The 14,414-nt window shown below is 42.3% G+C and overlaps 2 protein-coding genes across 2 annotated transcripts in view; one reads left to right on the top strand and one right to left on the bottom strand.

Annotated features, from left to right (window-relative positions):
* BMX (BMX non-receptor tyrosine kinase) overlaps positions 1–11,235 on the top strand; it is a 30,274-nt gene extending 19,039 nt beyond the window's left edge. Inside the window, exons 9-18 of the mRNA XM_066621315.1 lie at positions 1,198–1,252; positions 2,737–2,816; positions 4,013–4,140; positions 4,882–4,956; positions 5,084–5,255; positions 5,850–6,066; positions 7,649–7,713; positions 8,232–8,350; positions 8,541–8,698; positions 11,161–11,235. Of these exons, the coding sequence (XP_066477412.1) occupies positions 1,198–1,252; positions 2,737–2,816; positions 4,013–4,140; positions 4,882–4,956; positions 5,084–5,255; positions 5,850–6,066; positions 7,649–7,713; positions 8,232–8,350; positions 8,541–8,698; positions 11,161–11,235 (1,144 nt within the window). The remainder of the gene's footprint in view (positions 1–1,197; positions 1,253–2,736; positions 2,817–4,012; positions 4,141–4,881; positions 4,957–5,083; positions 5,256–5,849; positions 6,067–7,648; positions 7,714–8,231; positions 8,351–8,540; positions 8,699–11,160) is intronic.
* A 2,735-nt stretch (positions 11,236–13,970) lies between these two features.
* The window catches only part of ACE2 (angiotensin converting enzyme 2), a 36,221-nt gene continuing 35,777 nt past the window's right edge, over positions 13,971–14,414 (bottom strand). Inside the window, exon 18 of the mRNA XM_066621314.1 lies at positions 13,971–14,082. Coding sequence (XP_066477411.1) covers positions 13,971–14,082 — 112 coding nt within the window. The remainder of the gene's footprint in view (positions 14,083–14,414) is intronic.

The raw sequence follows: 14,414 nt of genomic DNA, 5'->3' as shown, positions 1-14,414 counted from the left end.
TGTAAATCAAATCCAATTCAAGACATCATCTTTGTGTATAGCTTTTGGAAAGCCATTACAGGTGGGACCTCTGTATCCACTGATTTGGTATCCACTGATTTGATGGGGGTCCACCTTTAACTGCCTGTAACAAGGAAAAAAAAAGAACACCAAAATCCAGTTTCCTACCTTTGCACTATTAAATAATTATGATTTCATTCCTTTAGATTCCATTTATTCACCCCATCTAGTGACTGAATGTGGTATAGCATCTAGACCAGTGTTTCTCAAACTGTGGGTCAGGCCCACTAAGTGGGTTGCGAGCCGATTTCAGTTGGGTCCTCATTCATTTCAATATTTTATTTTTAATATTTCAGACTGGATGCTACCATGTTTTGTGACTACCTTTGGGGAAATGTTACAGATCTGTACTTTTAACAAGTCACTGTGTATATGCTTTTAACAAAGATAGTAAATGGGACTTACTCCTGGGTAAGTGTGGGTAGGACTGAAGCCTAGGATTGTTAAAATTTTCCTACTTGATGATGTCACTTCCAGTGATGACATCACTTCCGGTGGGTCCTGACAGATTCTCATTCTAAAAAGTGGGTCCCAGTGTGAAATGTGTGAGAACCACTCGTCTAGACTCTATACCAATGCATTATTGGGGCAACAATGGAGGAGCAAGTTTTAAAGCTATTTTTCTACTGATTTGGTATCCACTGATTTTTTTCTCCACGGGGGGGGGGGTGTTCCAGAATGGAACCACAGTGGACAACATGGCATGTCCTGTATTTCTTAGGTTCATCAGTATACTTGCAATGTAGGGCTAAAAACATCTGCCTATCTTACTGTCTTTTGTAAGGATTGCTGAGCTATTGTATGTAGAACATTTTTTCTGTTTACAAAAAGTGCTATATCAATATTATGTACTCATTGCTTTGCATATGCTGTGTTGCAAATATAAAATGTTGCAGCAGTCATATATTGCTGTTATTGTGCCTGGGATTTCAGATTTCAAGAGGTATAATTTTAAATTTTAAGGTCTCACAGATATATTTATTTAGAACATACATGCCACTTTTAAAACGTAGCAACTAAATAAATATGTCCTGCTTAATCTCATGACAGGATACTTTCAATGGTTTTTCTAATCTACCTACAGGTGATCTTAGACTAAAATCATTGCACTGCAAATGTGTTTTTCTTCTGTTGCAGTTGGTATGCTGGTAGAATCTCAAGGGCCCAGGCAGAACAATTGCTACGGCAGAAGGTATTGTTGAAAAATCCCTGTGCCAGTTATTTTCAATCACTGTGCCATGGCACACTGGTGTGCCGTGAATGGTCTGCAGGTGTGCCGTGGGAGTTTGTGGGAGGGTCATTTATTATTAGGGTGATTGGGGGGTAGGAGCCCCCCACCAACAGCATGATGTGCCTTGTCAATATCAAAAAACTGATGGTGTGCCTTGACCATTTTAGTACCTTGTCAGTGCGCCATGAGATAAAAAAGGTTGAAAATCACTGCCCTATACATTTGCTAGGTTTCTGCACTGACATTCAACTATAAGCATGAAACAGCTGCCCTTAGAGCACTTCAGCTGATAGCAGTGAGACTATTCTACTTCTTGCTTCTTGGAAGGAACAGCGATTATGTTAGAATTCATTTTGAAGTTAGCAATTGTTTTCCTCACTTCTGTGCTGGAGCTGCACAGTGGGATACCACAGTGAACTTCTGTGCAATGCCTGGCTGTTGATACCTGCAAAATGAGTTTGTGCCGTGGTTCTCAAACTTGGGTTGTGACCCATGTTTTGGTGGTTTTCAAAACTGACAGGGCAGATTCGGCTATGTACATCAAGGGTTAAACTTCGGGGAGTGCTGCTGCCCAATCACCATTATAGCCACATCCCTTGGCTTTTATAACTCAGAAGCCTCTAGGCCAGGGAGGTTTCATACAGAGGTCTAAAGTAAGCATTCATAGTGCCTGCTGAGAGCCAGAAGTGACATTATTAAGTGGAAAGTAACATCATAAAGCAGATGATGGCCCAAAATAAGCACCTTGTTTTCGCATAGTAACTGCAAATGAGCTGCAAATGACAGGAGAGAAAATGTGTAGATCTTGTTCATATTTTTGAGATATGAGAGAACCCAATTATCTAGCTGGGAGAGCCCAGTGGGAGGGGGGAATAAGTTGCTTCCGGTAGAAGCATTTGGCCCTTATGTTTAACTCCCCTGTTCTAGAGCCTCTAAAAAGGTTTAGAACCACTGAGTTAGTGCATTTCTATTGTGCCATCTCCCAGTTAGGGATTATGTTGCAAATATAAAGCCATGGCTGGAGAAGAGTTAGAGGCTGTGATCTCGGCTCAGGGGGAGTTAGAAGTGCTAACATAAGAACTCAAGGAGACGACAGGTCCCCATCCTATTCCTTTGTTATGCTCCTGATCAAACACTCTTGTGTTTTCCCATGAGTCAGTTCATATATTCAGCTGTCAGTTATCCTGATACAATCAACTGGGGCCTGTGCATGTATCAATCAACCCCCATTTCCTTCATGGAGACCATCCTCTTTTGTGGATGTGCATGGTTTGCTCTGATCACCAATGAATGGGAAGGAGCCATGTGAACGGTGAAATCACCGTTTAATTGTTCTTTTTCAGTAATATACTGGTTCAATAGGCCTCTTGCTTTATGAAACCAGTGCAGCAACTGTCTGAACTATAAAGGGTTTCTTCTGGTATTTTTCTTCCTTTTATTAAAAGGGGAAAGAAGGTGCTTTCATGGTTCGGAATTCAAGTCATGTGGGGAAGTACACAGTATCAGTGCTCAGCATGACCTACAGGTAAGTATGTATGGTCTATCCATCATCCATTGTGTCATGAATCATATTGATCTCACTTTTCTGTATGAAAACTGGGCTGTGGAAAATTTTTATCCTGGTTCCTAATTACCAATTGAGTTCACACGTACTACAAACTTAACACCCCCTATATAACGGTTAGCTAATTCTAATGTTAATGTCTTACTTCCCTCACCAAGATGCTTATGGGAAAGCATGCAGAAAATGCCTGTGGTGTGTTTCTGTAAAGTGAGAATAACAGCACCCATAGAAGAAACGGTAGTAAGGAGATTCATCTAAGTATCACTACTTAGTCCATGCCTAAATAAGAAACAAATGTATGTTATTTATCCAGGGGAGATTTATTATTATTATTATTATTATTATTATTATTATTATTATTATTATTATTATTATTATTATTATTATTATTATTATTTATTAACAGTATTTATATACCGCTTTTCAACGGAAAGTTCACAAAATGGTTTACGGAGAAAAACAAACAAACAACTAATGGCTGCTGGTCCCAAAAGGGCTTACAATCTAAAAAGATGCAAAAGAACACCAGTAGACAGCCACTAGAAAAGACAGTAAGGAGGGCCAGTTACTCTCCCCCGCTAAATAAAAGCACCCACTTAAAAAGTGTGTCTTAGCCAGTTAGCAGGGATTAATGTCAAATGTACACTAAAGAAAGCCATAGAAATGTATGGGTTGTCTTGATCCCAACACCAGCAGCAAAGGGGGAAAAATCAATGTTTTAGGAAGAATTTCCTTTTGACAGTAGAAAAATAGGATAGCAGCAAAGATAATGGATTGAAAACAGTGATATTTTTGAACATTTGAAAATGACATTGAACAGCAGGTGCTGGTCAGTTTCAGTTACTCTTTCAATTCTAATGGAAGTTTGGAACATCCCGAACAGCATTAGAGATTATAACACAACATATGAAAAATGACAAGAAGGAGGCACAAAGAGCACTGTGCAACTGACCGCATTAAGGTTAGTAACATGAGCAGTTGTAGAAGGCTAAAATCAATGCTTTTTTTCCATTTCTCTAGGTCACTTTGACCCTATTGTGAGGGTTAAGGTTAGAAGCCTCTCCAAATATGAAAGAGTCATGTTAAACGTTTTCCTGCCTTTTTCCTACATTAGTTAGGAGACTGGAAATGTGATATTGTTTGCAACTATTTTTCAGGGACAAAAAAGGAACAGTCAAGCACTATCACGTTCACGTAAACAGTGTAAACCAATTTTACATTGCTGAGAATTACTGTTTCAGTTCCGTTCCCGAGCTCGTTCAGTATCATCAACACAACTCGGCAGGTAATTTTGTTTCACATCTCAGGGTCCGTACCGTGTCTATAAATGTCCTTTTCTCTGGTGGTCTGTGCTGTGATTGTGGGATGGGCTTTGAGTGGAGCTGTTTTCCTGGATCAAGACTCACCTCATTCACAGACAGAATAGTTGGCCTTAGCCAAGTCAGGATCTATAAGCCTTTCCTTCCATTTGCAGTGCTGATAGTGCTGTTGGAAAGATTACTGATATGTATCTGGTGTCACTTGGATGCTTTAACCCATTTCTGCCCAGCCCACAGGTGCACTTTTGATCCCTGTTGTATATGTGCAATGTTGGGAAGAAATGGCTTAACCCTTCATCAATAACTGTAATGACGTCAACCTGCCAGCCAGGATTAGACAGGATAATTGTCAAGATCCCCTTCCCAATCTCAACTCCTTCAGAGCTTCCCTTGCCACCCTCACCCACTTCGCAGGAATCCATGGGCTCCCCATCTCCTCCTCACCCCCTTCATGGATCCCTTTCACATCCCCTGCAGTCAAATTTGGAAAATCCATGACAACTTCGTGTTTTGTTTTAATTATCTGAACAGGTTTCTTACCAAGAATGGGATTCCTTGATTGTCTAGTAGTGTTTCTGGGGCAAATCAGATGCATGTGATGGGTGTGATGATGAACCCAATTAGGCATGCTGAAGTGTGTGTGAGTCCAACACATGTGACTAAGTGTAGGATTGTAGCCTTGAATAACAAGCAAACTTGCCTTCTAGGTGTGGTTACCCGACTTCGGCATGCAGTATCTACAAAGGCAAGCAAAGTTCCACCCACAGCATCTTTGGGACATGGTATGGACAGACTTTCTTTGCAAAAGCCTCTTTGTTTTTGACAAGGAATGGTCTCACTCCAGCAAACCTTCTCTGGCCTGCAAAAAAAAAAAAAAAAAATTAACAAATGTAAATTATTTCTAACTAGGACCCTGGGAGTTAAAACGTGAAGACATTGTCTTGCTGAAAGAAATTGGGAGTGGTCAGTTTGGAGTGGTGCAGGCGGGAAGATGGAAAGGAAAATATGATGTGGCTGTTAAAATGATCAAGGAAGGGTCTATGTCTGAAGATGAATTCATAGAAGAAGCAGAAACCATGATGTAAGCAGCTGCTATTATGGCAGGAGGGTGGGCAACCTGCAGCTCACAGTGAAGAAAAAGGGGGGGGGGGTTCCCCCTTAACACTATTTTCTTCATTGTAAAGTTCACTGAAATATTTTCAAGATGTTTTCATTTCAATGTTTCGGCCATTCTGGACCTAAAGAATCACAGAGTGTGCATCCACAGGATTTATTTTCTTTCCGCTACCTGTACTTAACATAATCTTAGCTAGATCAGATAGTATTCCATTAGCATCTTTTCTGCTATTTGTGCTAATGTTCAATTTGTGTTCCTGTTGAAGAGAAAGAGGAGGAGAGTCATTTGTGGCATGAATAAACATTCCAGTCAGCAATGGGCTTTCCATGCACGTTACAAATCTTACTGTTTGTAATGTCTCACCTTAAGCCATGTCTGACCATTCCTTCTACTGTAGTTGCTATTTGCTTTGATCCAAGCAAGTAGCTTGTACTGCTCCTTTACAAGACTTTAATCGCTTTGTACAACAAATTGCTTTGCCCCGAAAATGACTAGAAAACCAAGAAATGTACCATCATTATAGTAATTTAAGAAAATCCGTGGATTATTTCATTTTAGGAGGCTCAATCACCCCAGACTTGTTAAACTGTATGGAGTGTGCACAAAGGCGTACCCTATCTATCTAGTGGCGGAGTACATGGCTAACGGCTGCTTGCTGAGCTACTTAAAATCCCATGGGAAAGAACTGCATCCCTTTCAGCTGGTGGAGATGTGTTTCCATGTTTGTGAGGCAATGGCTTTCCTAGAGAGACATCAGTTCATACACAGAGATCTGGTAAGCTCATGCAGTTCTTTCTTCAGAACAGTGACCAGCAGCTCCAACAACTTGCCTGACATTCTGCCACCAGGTCATCTCCATAACAAAACTCAAATGGCAGTAGCTGGTTACACCCGCACCCCCCAAATAAGGAAAGATAAGAGGCAGCCAAGGTCAGAGGAATTTGAATTTGCATTCAGAGCAGGAGAGGGAACTATACTTGACCCATGTTCATGTTGGCAACCTTCAGTCTCAAAAGACTATGGTATCGCGCTCTGAAAGGTGGTTCTGGAACAGCGTCTAGTGTGGCTGAAAAGGCCAGTTCGGGAGTGACAATCCCTTCCACACTGGGAGCAAGTACAGTCTGTCCCTGGTCTGTCTCCCTGGCTATGGGCCTTCCTTCTTTGCCTTTCCCAGTCTGAAGAGACTTGACCCAGCATAAGCAAAATAAGAGAACTATAGCAATTATCAAGGCACAGTATTTTGTATCTTAAAACAGTGCATCTCTGGGTAGGATTGTGGATGACTTACCAGAACATAAGAACATAAGAAAACTCAAAAAGGATATAGTGGAACTGGAAAAGGTGCTGAAGAGAGTGACCAATATGTTTAGTGGGCTGGGGCACCTCTCTTATGAGAAAAGCTACAGCGCTTGGGGCTCTTCAGTCTAAAAGTGTCTTTAGGGAAATGAGGAGGGACATGATTGAGACACATAAAAATTAGACATGGGATAGACAGAGGAGATAGAGCAGCAATTTTCAACCAGTGTGCCACGGCACATTGGTGTGCTATGAATGGTCTGCAGGTGTGCCATGGGAATTTGGGAAAGGGTCATATATTAGTAGGGCCATTGGGGGATGTGAACCCCAGGCTGGCAGTGTGGTGTGCCTTATCAATTGTCAAAAAACTGATGGTGTGCCTTGACAATTTTTTGCACCTTCCTAGTGTACCATGAGATGATAAAGGTTGAAAATTGCTGAGATAGAGGAATATTTTTTACCCTTGCACAATACCAGAGTCAGGATACAGCCTCTAAAATTGATTGCTGGGAGAGTTAGAACAGACAAAAGAAAATATTGCTTTACCCACCATGTAATTAATCTGTGGAACCCATTGCACAGGGTGTGGGGATGGCATCTGGCCTAAATGCCTTTAAAAAGGAATTGGACAGATTTATGGAGGTCTTTGTGAAGTCTGTCACAGGTTACAAACCAGGATGGGTATATACAACCTCCTGGTTTTAGAAGTTGGAACTCATGCTAGTCTTGGATGAGAGAGGGAGAGCAAAATTAATCCCCTCCTACCCCTGAACTGTCCCAGCCCACCCTGATCCATCCACAATCCTTCCCCATTTCTCCCCAATCCACCCCCACCGCTGACTTATCAATGATGATAGGGGACAAAAGATGTTCAGTGGACTGTTGTTGCCCATGTGTGGCTTCCAGCTGTTTGCCCTGGCAGCTGCAGCCTGCCAAATGGCAAGCATCAGGGTGTGTGTGTGGATGAGAGAGAGAGAGAGATTCTAATCAAGCTGATCTGATTTGTGATTAGCAGTGCATCTGTTTTGGACTTGACGTCATTTCTTGTCTTATCTGTAAAGGCTGCTAGGAATTGCCTGGTTGATAGTGACCTAACAGTGAAGGTGTCTGACTTTGGGATGACAAGGTAAGCCACAGCTGAAATCTTCATAATAGTGTAAAATCTTCTAACGCTGTAAAATACCTCAGACATAAATGGGAAATTAAAAATGACCACCACCTCTTTAACAGCTGTAACATCTGGGCAGAGCTGGCTTGAGACCTCCTGATGCATGAGATGGCATGCCAAATGTCACCCCATTACCTGATGATGTGACAGCCTTTGCTTCTGCCAGTCTCCAAGGTTCCAGCTCAGCACTCTCTTCCCCTCCACATTTCCCCTTCCTCTCTGCTCCCTTTTCCTTTTGGATGGATGGACCGGTAGATCATTACTGTCAGTGTAGTTTGGTAGATCTGACTTGTGGAGGATGGATGCAGAAGTCAGCTAGCTAGCTAGCTCTGCAATCCATGCCTACTCAGTAGGAAGTCCCATTGTGTTCAGTGGGGCTTACTCCCATGAAAGTGTGCCTAGAATTGAAGCCAAAGGCCTTCACTCTGCCCCATGCGTTATACTGTGTAGCCTAAAAGCTTGTTCTTGCCCTGTAGGTATGTGCTGGATGACCAATATGTCAGCTCCTTGGGAACCAAATTTCCAGTGAAGTGGTCAGCCCCTGAGGTTTTCCATTACACCAAATTCAGCAGCAAATCTGATGTATGGGCCTTTGGTGAGTACGTGCAATAGTTCTAGAAAATATGACAAAAAGCAACCATGGGTAGAGATGGGCAGATAAGCCAGCCCTGGGTAATGCACATCATTTTCAAACGTATTTCACAAGGGGAATGGTGCAACTGTAATCATCTGGAATACTTACATGGCTTCTTAACAGCTTTTCAACACTGTGGTCATGTCTACAGGAATTTTAATGTGGGAGGTGTTCACTTTGGGGAAACAACCCTATGAGCGGTACGATAACACAGAAGTGATCGAGAAGGTTTCCCATGGTTACCGGCTTTACCGACCACAGTTGGCTTCTGAATCAGTCTATCAAATAATGTACAACTGCTGGCATGAGGTATGTGCTCTAGTCTACTTTAGGCCAAAAAAAGTGGTCTAAGAAGCCCCTCCCTCCATTACAGTGCAGCCTCTAATCTACACAGTGCCAGGATAAGGTTGCTGGGACCCTGGTGCAAAATCTCATATGGGGTTCTCATGGAACCCCATCCACTGGTGGGGTATTAGGTACTACCACTAGTATAGGTACTGAGGATTCAGGGGTAGCCGCACTGGGTGGACCTCAGTCAGTACCCAGCTTGGCCAACCCCTTCTAGTTGCTAAAGTCTACATATAGAATTTCCCAAATCCCTGAAGAGTTTTCCATTCATTTCAAGGAAGGGGTTAAACTCCATCCATGTAAGGGAATGACTGCACAAAGTTTTCCCTTCCAGTTCCAAGCATGCACTTTGCTGCACGCATGCGGCTCTGGTTTCAGGTATCTGACTTCAAGGTAAGTACATGAGGATAAAGTTTAAAATGGAATATTTAAAACTGTATTGATAATGAAGCCATTTTCTTCATTATGTTGAAGAAAGTACAGGTGTGCCCCCATATCCTCAGGGGTTTCATTCTGCAACCCCTTGCAGTTACGTGAAACTGCAGATACAGGTGAACGCCTTCCCCCACCCTCTGGAGGCAAGGGGAGCTCCACTCCCCTTGCCTCCAGAGGGTCCTCTGAGCCCAGCTCAGGCTGCAGATATCCATTCACATCATCTGCCAGGCTCAGACTGAGCCTTTCAGTGAAAAAAGTAACTTCCTGTTTCTCCATGAAACTGGATGTGATGTTTTAATGCCTTATGAGGCATTAGGAGGCCTGAGGAAGCCCCTCACCTCAAGAGGGGACATGCGCTTAGGGAGGCCCCATGAACCAGTGAGTCCACGGATATGGGATCTGCTGATACAGGGTGCCCCTGTATCTAAAAGTAATAATGAAACAATACCTTTCCTGGAAACATTGAAAAGGTGTTCACTGTGTTTCTTTTTAAAATAGGAAGACAATGAGGGAAGAGACTAAGGTTGGTTTCAGACATAATGGGAAACCATGGTTTGTTTAGCTAAACCATGATTTTGCACCATGCCTGAAACAAGGCCTGTCCTTAAACCATAGTTTGTGTGGGTCCAACAAACCAGAATGTGAACCTATGATTGGACGTTGGTTTGCAAACCAACTTGCTAATAGTGGTTTCATGTTATGTCTGAATTCACAAGCCACTGATAAACCATGGCTACAGCCACTGATCTTCCTCAGGAAGCTGTTGCACCAGGCAACAGGAACAAACTTGTGACCTTCTACGGCATAGTCTTGAACAGATAAGAAACAAAAGCAGACAAACAGCTATAAATCATGGTTTGTCTGTTGTGTATTTGGAAGCTGAAGCCATGGTTTGGGTTATTAACTATGGGTAGCACAAACCATGGTGTGAGGCTACATCTGAACCCAGCAAAAGATTGCAATTTTGATTTGATGACACTGTGTTTGATACCAAAGCTGAGGGCCACAAACTGTGTATAGACAGTTGTTTTTCTGGCTCAGTGGAACAACATTTGCCTTACAACTTTTGTGGCACTAGACCAGATCTAGCATCAGTAGTGTGGTAACTGAACATACACAAGAGCAGAAAAGCCAAGCTGCTCCATTTTCCTATTTCTGCAGTTTCTAGCCATTCAAGTAAATGGATTCGTGAGATAGGTAGACCAACTTGCAAGTATCTTCTGGTCTAGTCAATCTCATTCTTGATAAACCTTTAACTTCATTTTCCTTTTAAAGTGCACATACATCGCTAAGATCCTATCTCTCCACTTCCTGAAAACCTGAAATTCAAAGTTTTCATGTATGTTCAATGTTTTTATGTTCTCATCATAGCGCTCATCTCAAGTCTTCTGGGAGTTTCCCTAGACGTCAGAATTCCTTAAAAGGCATTAAAACACCACTTTCGGTTTCCCTCGTTTTTTTGCCTCTACAGGCCATTCTGAAGCCTACTGGAGAGGTGGGCGGATGCATGCTGCCTCTCTGGGCTCCAGAAAGCCCTCTAGTGGGGACTGGAGCACAGCTCCGGTCCCCTTTGAAGGGTCCAAGTGGACCCAAGTCTGGCTCAGTGCAGTTCCGGGGGAGGTCAATGCAGGTCTGAGCCAGATCAAAGGATACAAGATCCATGGAGGCCCCACCTGTATTTGACAGATCTTATCCTTTCTTTTTAAAATCTCCCTGTCCCTTTTTTCTCCTTGATATATACCACTAAAACAGCTAGTATATATATGAGGAGACCCATAGGCAGTCTGAGGGCTTACACAGAGGCAAGTAAATTTTTTTTACTCCTTCCGTTTGCCTTCAGGTCACCCCCACCATAGTATGCAACAGGTGCCTTTTTGGCACAGCTGCATGAAATAGCATGGTGTGGGATAGGATTGAGCTTTAAGAAATCTGTACATCTGAATGAGAATCTGAAGAACTGGCTTTATTTGTTTCTCCCTTATGTATAGTTGCCTGAACACCGTCCGACCTTCCATCGTCTGCTTTCCTCCATAGAACCACACAGAGAAGATGACAAACATTGAAGGAGCATCCATCTAAAGTGGCAGAGAGCTCTTATTTTAATGTCACCGCTAGAAACTTTTGCCCTATGTCTGATCTGAGCAGTGAACGAAATGCAGACAGCACAATGCACAGGGCAAAAAGATGTTTTGGTCAATTGGAACTGTATTATCTGAATTTTTAAAAAATGTATTTTCTCTTTGTACTTCCCCTATTGTAAGAGTTGTGAATGTTGGTAAAAAATTACCGGAAATACAAAACAAAGAATGATGTTACTACAATATGCTGTTAACTGGTGACTCAATGTATAATTGATTAATCCATTTTTTTTGATTAACCAAGTTTGCTTTATTTTTAAAGTGAAAGAAGCAGGTGGTCCTCAAAGCAACCTCCCACTTCTTTTGCTTTGAAAAACAAACTAACAAAAAAGTGGTGCGCAACCAGAGAGTGCATGTCGTGGGAGCAGTGGATGCTGGGAGTGGATTGTGGCTTCCCAACCCCCCATCAGGTACAGTAGTGAAGGACACCTATTACAGGTCAGAAGATTTAAATTCCTTTTACCCTCCAAAGCCTTCTGCTCCTCCATCACCTCTGCTGAATACAGCGTGTGCCTTTTTGCATGGCTGCACCAGAGGGGATAGGATTGGACCATAAATTCTGTATGTGTGTGTATGCTGTGCGTGTGATGACTGTTGTTCTCTGTATTTTGTTTTTACATCTTGAGCAAGTAAAATAGTTAGTTGGAATCCTTTCCTTTTGAGTTCTTGTCAACACTTTGCCTTGCTAGAACTCAATGGTAGTGATGTGTTTCCCATCTTTGGTTACCTGAATAGTTTAAAGCTAACCCAAATACTGGAAGGGCACAATTCTGCCCTTGACTTGGGCCAGCGCAAGTCCCTTGTGCTGGCCCAGGAGGGCCGTAAACGTGCGGTAAGGCACATTTGCGCCTCCTCAGGAGGAAGCCGGACCGGCACTCAGAAAAGTGCAGACCTGTGGAGGCCAACACAAGGCTACGCGCTGGCTTCCTCCATGTGGGTTGTGTCGGCCTGCCTGGGCCGACGCAAGGAGAAAAGGTAGATAGGGGAAGGCGAGGAGGAGACAGGATATCTTGTCCTAAGGCTTTACAATTATGATAGACTGCTCCCACAACAGCTTGGATAACATATGAATAAAAACAGCAAAGCGATACATACACACCCTGCATTTTTGTTTAAATATTTCTGGAAGGCTTTTCAATGACAACACAAAGATGGGCAGAAGGGAGATGGGACTGGCAGAGCACTGCAAATAGCAGACTTAAGAAACCCCATTGCAGGGCTTGGGGCTTTGTCTGAGGGAAGGGGATGGAAATTCCCTTCCTCTGAGGAGACCTCCAACTGCTTCCCAGCGCCCAGTGGTAGCCATTTTGATGCCGCTGTTGCAGCGGGTGCTGGGACGTTTAGGATTGGGCTGTTATACATAAGTTTAAAATCATTTTAAAAGAAAAGAACTGGGATCACTTTTTTTTTTTTAATCTTTGGCAAAATCATTTGTCATTACTTTTTCAAATCTATCTCTGCGTCAATGAAGAGCTGGGGAGTGGAACAAAAAAATTATTGTTATACAATTATAACAAACTTGAGCCATCAAAAATACTTCGAGGACTGCACATGGCCTGCCCCAGATATTTAAAGCACTGGCATTTCCAGCTGGCTTCTTTATTCAGAATTTTATTTATTTGTTACATTATTTATATACCACCTTTCTCATAGACTCAACTCTCATAGTGGTCCTCATGGATGTTCTTCTTATTATTATTATAGCAGTAGCAGCAGCAGCAAAAAAGAGAATCTGTCTTCAAAACAGCAGCTTTTATTTTAGATAAAATTCAGCCAAGGCTGTTGAAAACAAAAGTGCATCATGGAGACACAATTTAAATGCACCCAAATAGGTGCCAGAAACATTTCAAGAAATATTCCATTGTTTGCGTTTTTATAAATGGCAAGTCATTAAATTGTCACTGGGATGATTACAAATAATTTGCTCAGATACAGCAGAGGAGATGTGTCTGAAGCATTCAAACTAGATGAGGCAATGGAGATCTATGATCACAGGGGACCGTGTACCTGGAAGTTTTCCTAAAAGGGTGAAAAATAGTTTGAATCGGGGAGAGACAGCTTTTCAGTAGGTAAACAACTTTTGGGAAGTGCTGGGAGAAAAAAAAAAAAAGACTTTCCCCCCATCATGATCCTGATCCAAATAAAGGCTCATGTGGCTGTTTATACAAATGTAAAGAGATCCACTATCATCCCCACCAGTTTGTCCAGGACACTACCAGTTGACATGCATGCATACCCTGCTGAATCAGGAATGGTGCATATAATGAGAATATACATGCATGGTTGCCAATGCTGACTTTCTTCCACTAGCCCCCACAGCTGTATGTGTGGTTCCTGACGTTGGTCTGGGATCTATATATGCAGTGATGAATGAAATGGTTCATTCTGGCTATCACCTGTTGGGAACTGGAGGGGACTGAATGTGTCATTGGGAGTAGAAGGGCAACTCATTGGTTCAGGCCCATGCAACTCAAAATAAGTGACTGGCCCGGCTGAACCTTTTGCACTGACCCTCTATTTTGCATCTACTTGCACAAATACAGAGGTAGTAATGCTGTGGCAGCCCAATCTTGTAGGCACAGAGCCTTTATGTTTAACATTATCAACATCATAGCTAATAGGCTATGATAAATAGGAGACATGATTTGACTGTGTTTTTTTTAGAAAGTTGTTGTGACCGGTTCCTCTCGTAGAAATGCTGGATTCTTTTCTCCTTCATATACATTAACGGCATCAGTTCGGACTAACTCCTCTTCGGCGGCTCTTCTTCTCCTGTGCATTAAAATAATACATTAGAACAGCCTGGAGATATGTACACAGAGCAAAGCAAGTTCGATTTTTCTCTAGCAATGTTGTACTTAATATCAGCCATGTATGCATGGGCAATCATTGTGCCAAAAGGCAATTATTGGACTCACTAACTTTAATAATACCACTACTCAAGGCACCATGTGGTATTGTGTAGAAGCTGTGTTCATACAAGTGAGTTGAAATGAATGATTTGTTACTTTGCTGTACAGGAGAACTGGATCAAAACTATGTTGTGTTATATTTATATCTCTTACATCTTGTTCAAAATGGGACAGTATAAGTTTAAGGAGAAT

This window comes from Tiliqua scincoides, chromosome 3 (assembly GCF_035046505.1).
Source record: "Tiliqua scincoides isolate rTilSci1 chromosome 3, rTilSci1.hap2, whole genome shotgun sequence".
NCBI lineage: Eukaryota > Metazoa > Chordata > Lepidosauria > Squamata > Scincidae > Tiliqua > Tiliqua scincoides.
The sequence above is the reverse complement of the archived record's forward strand: the minus strand, read 5'-3'. Positions and strand labels throughout refer to the sequence as shown.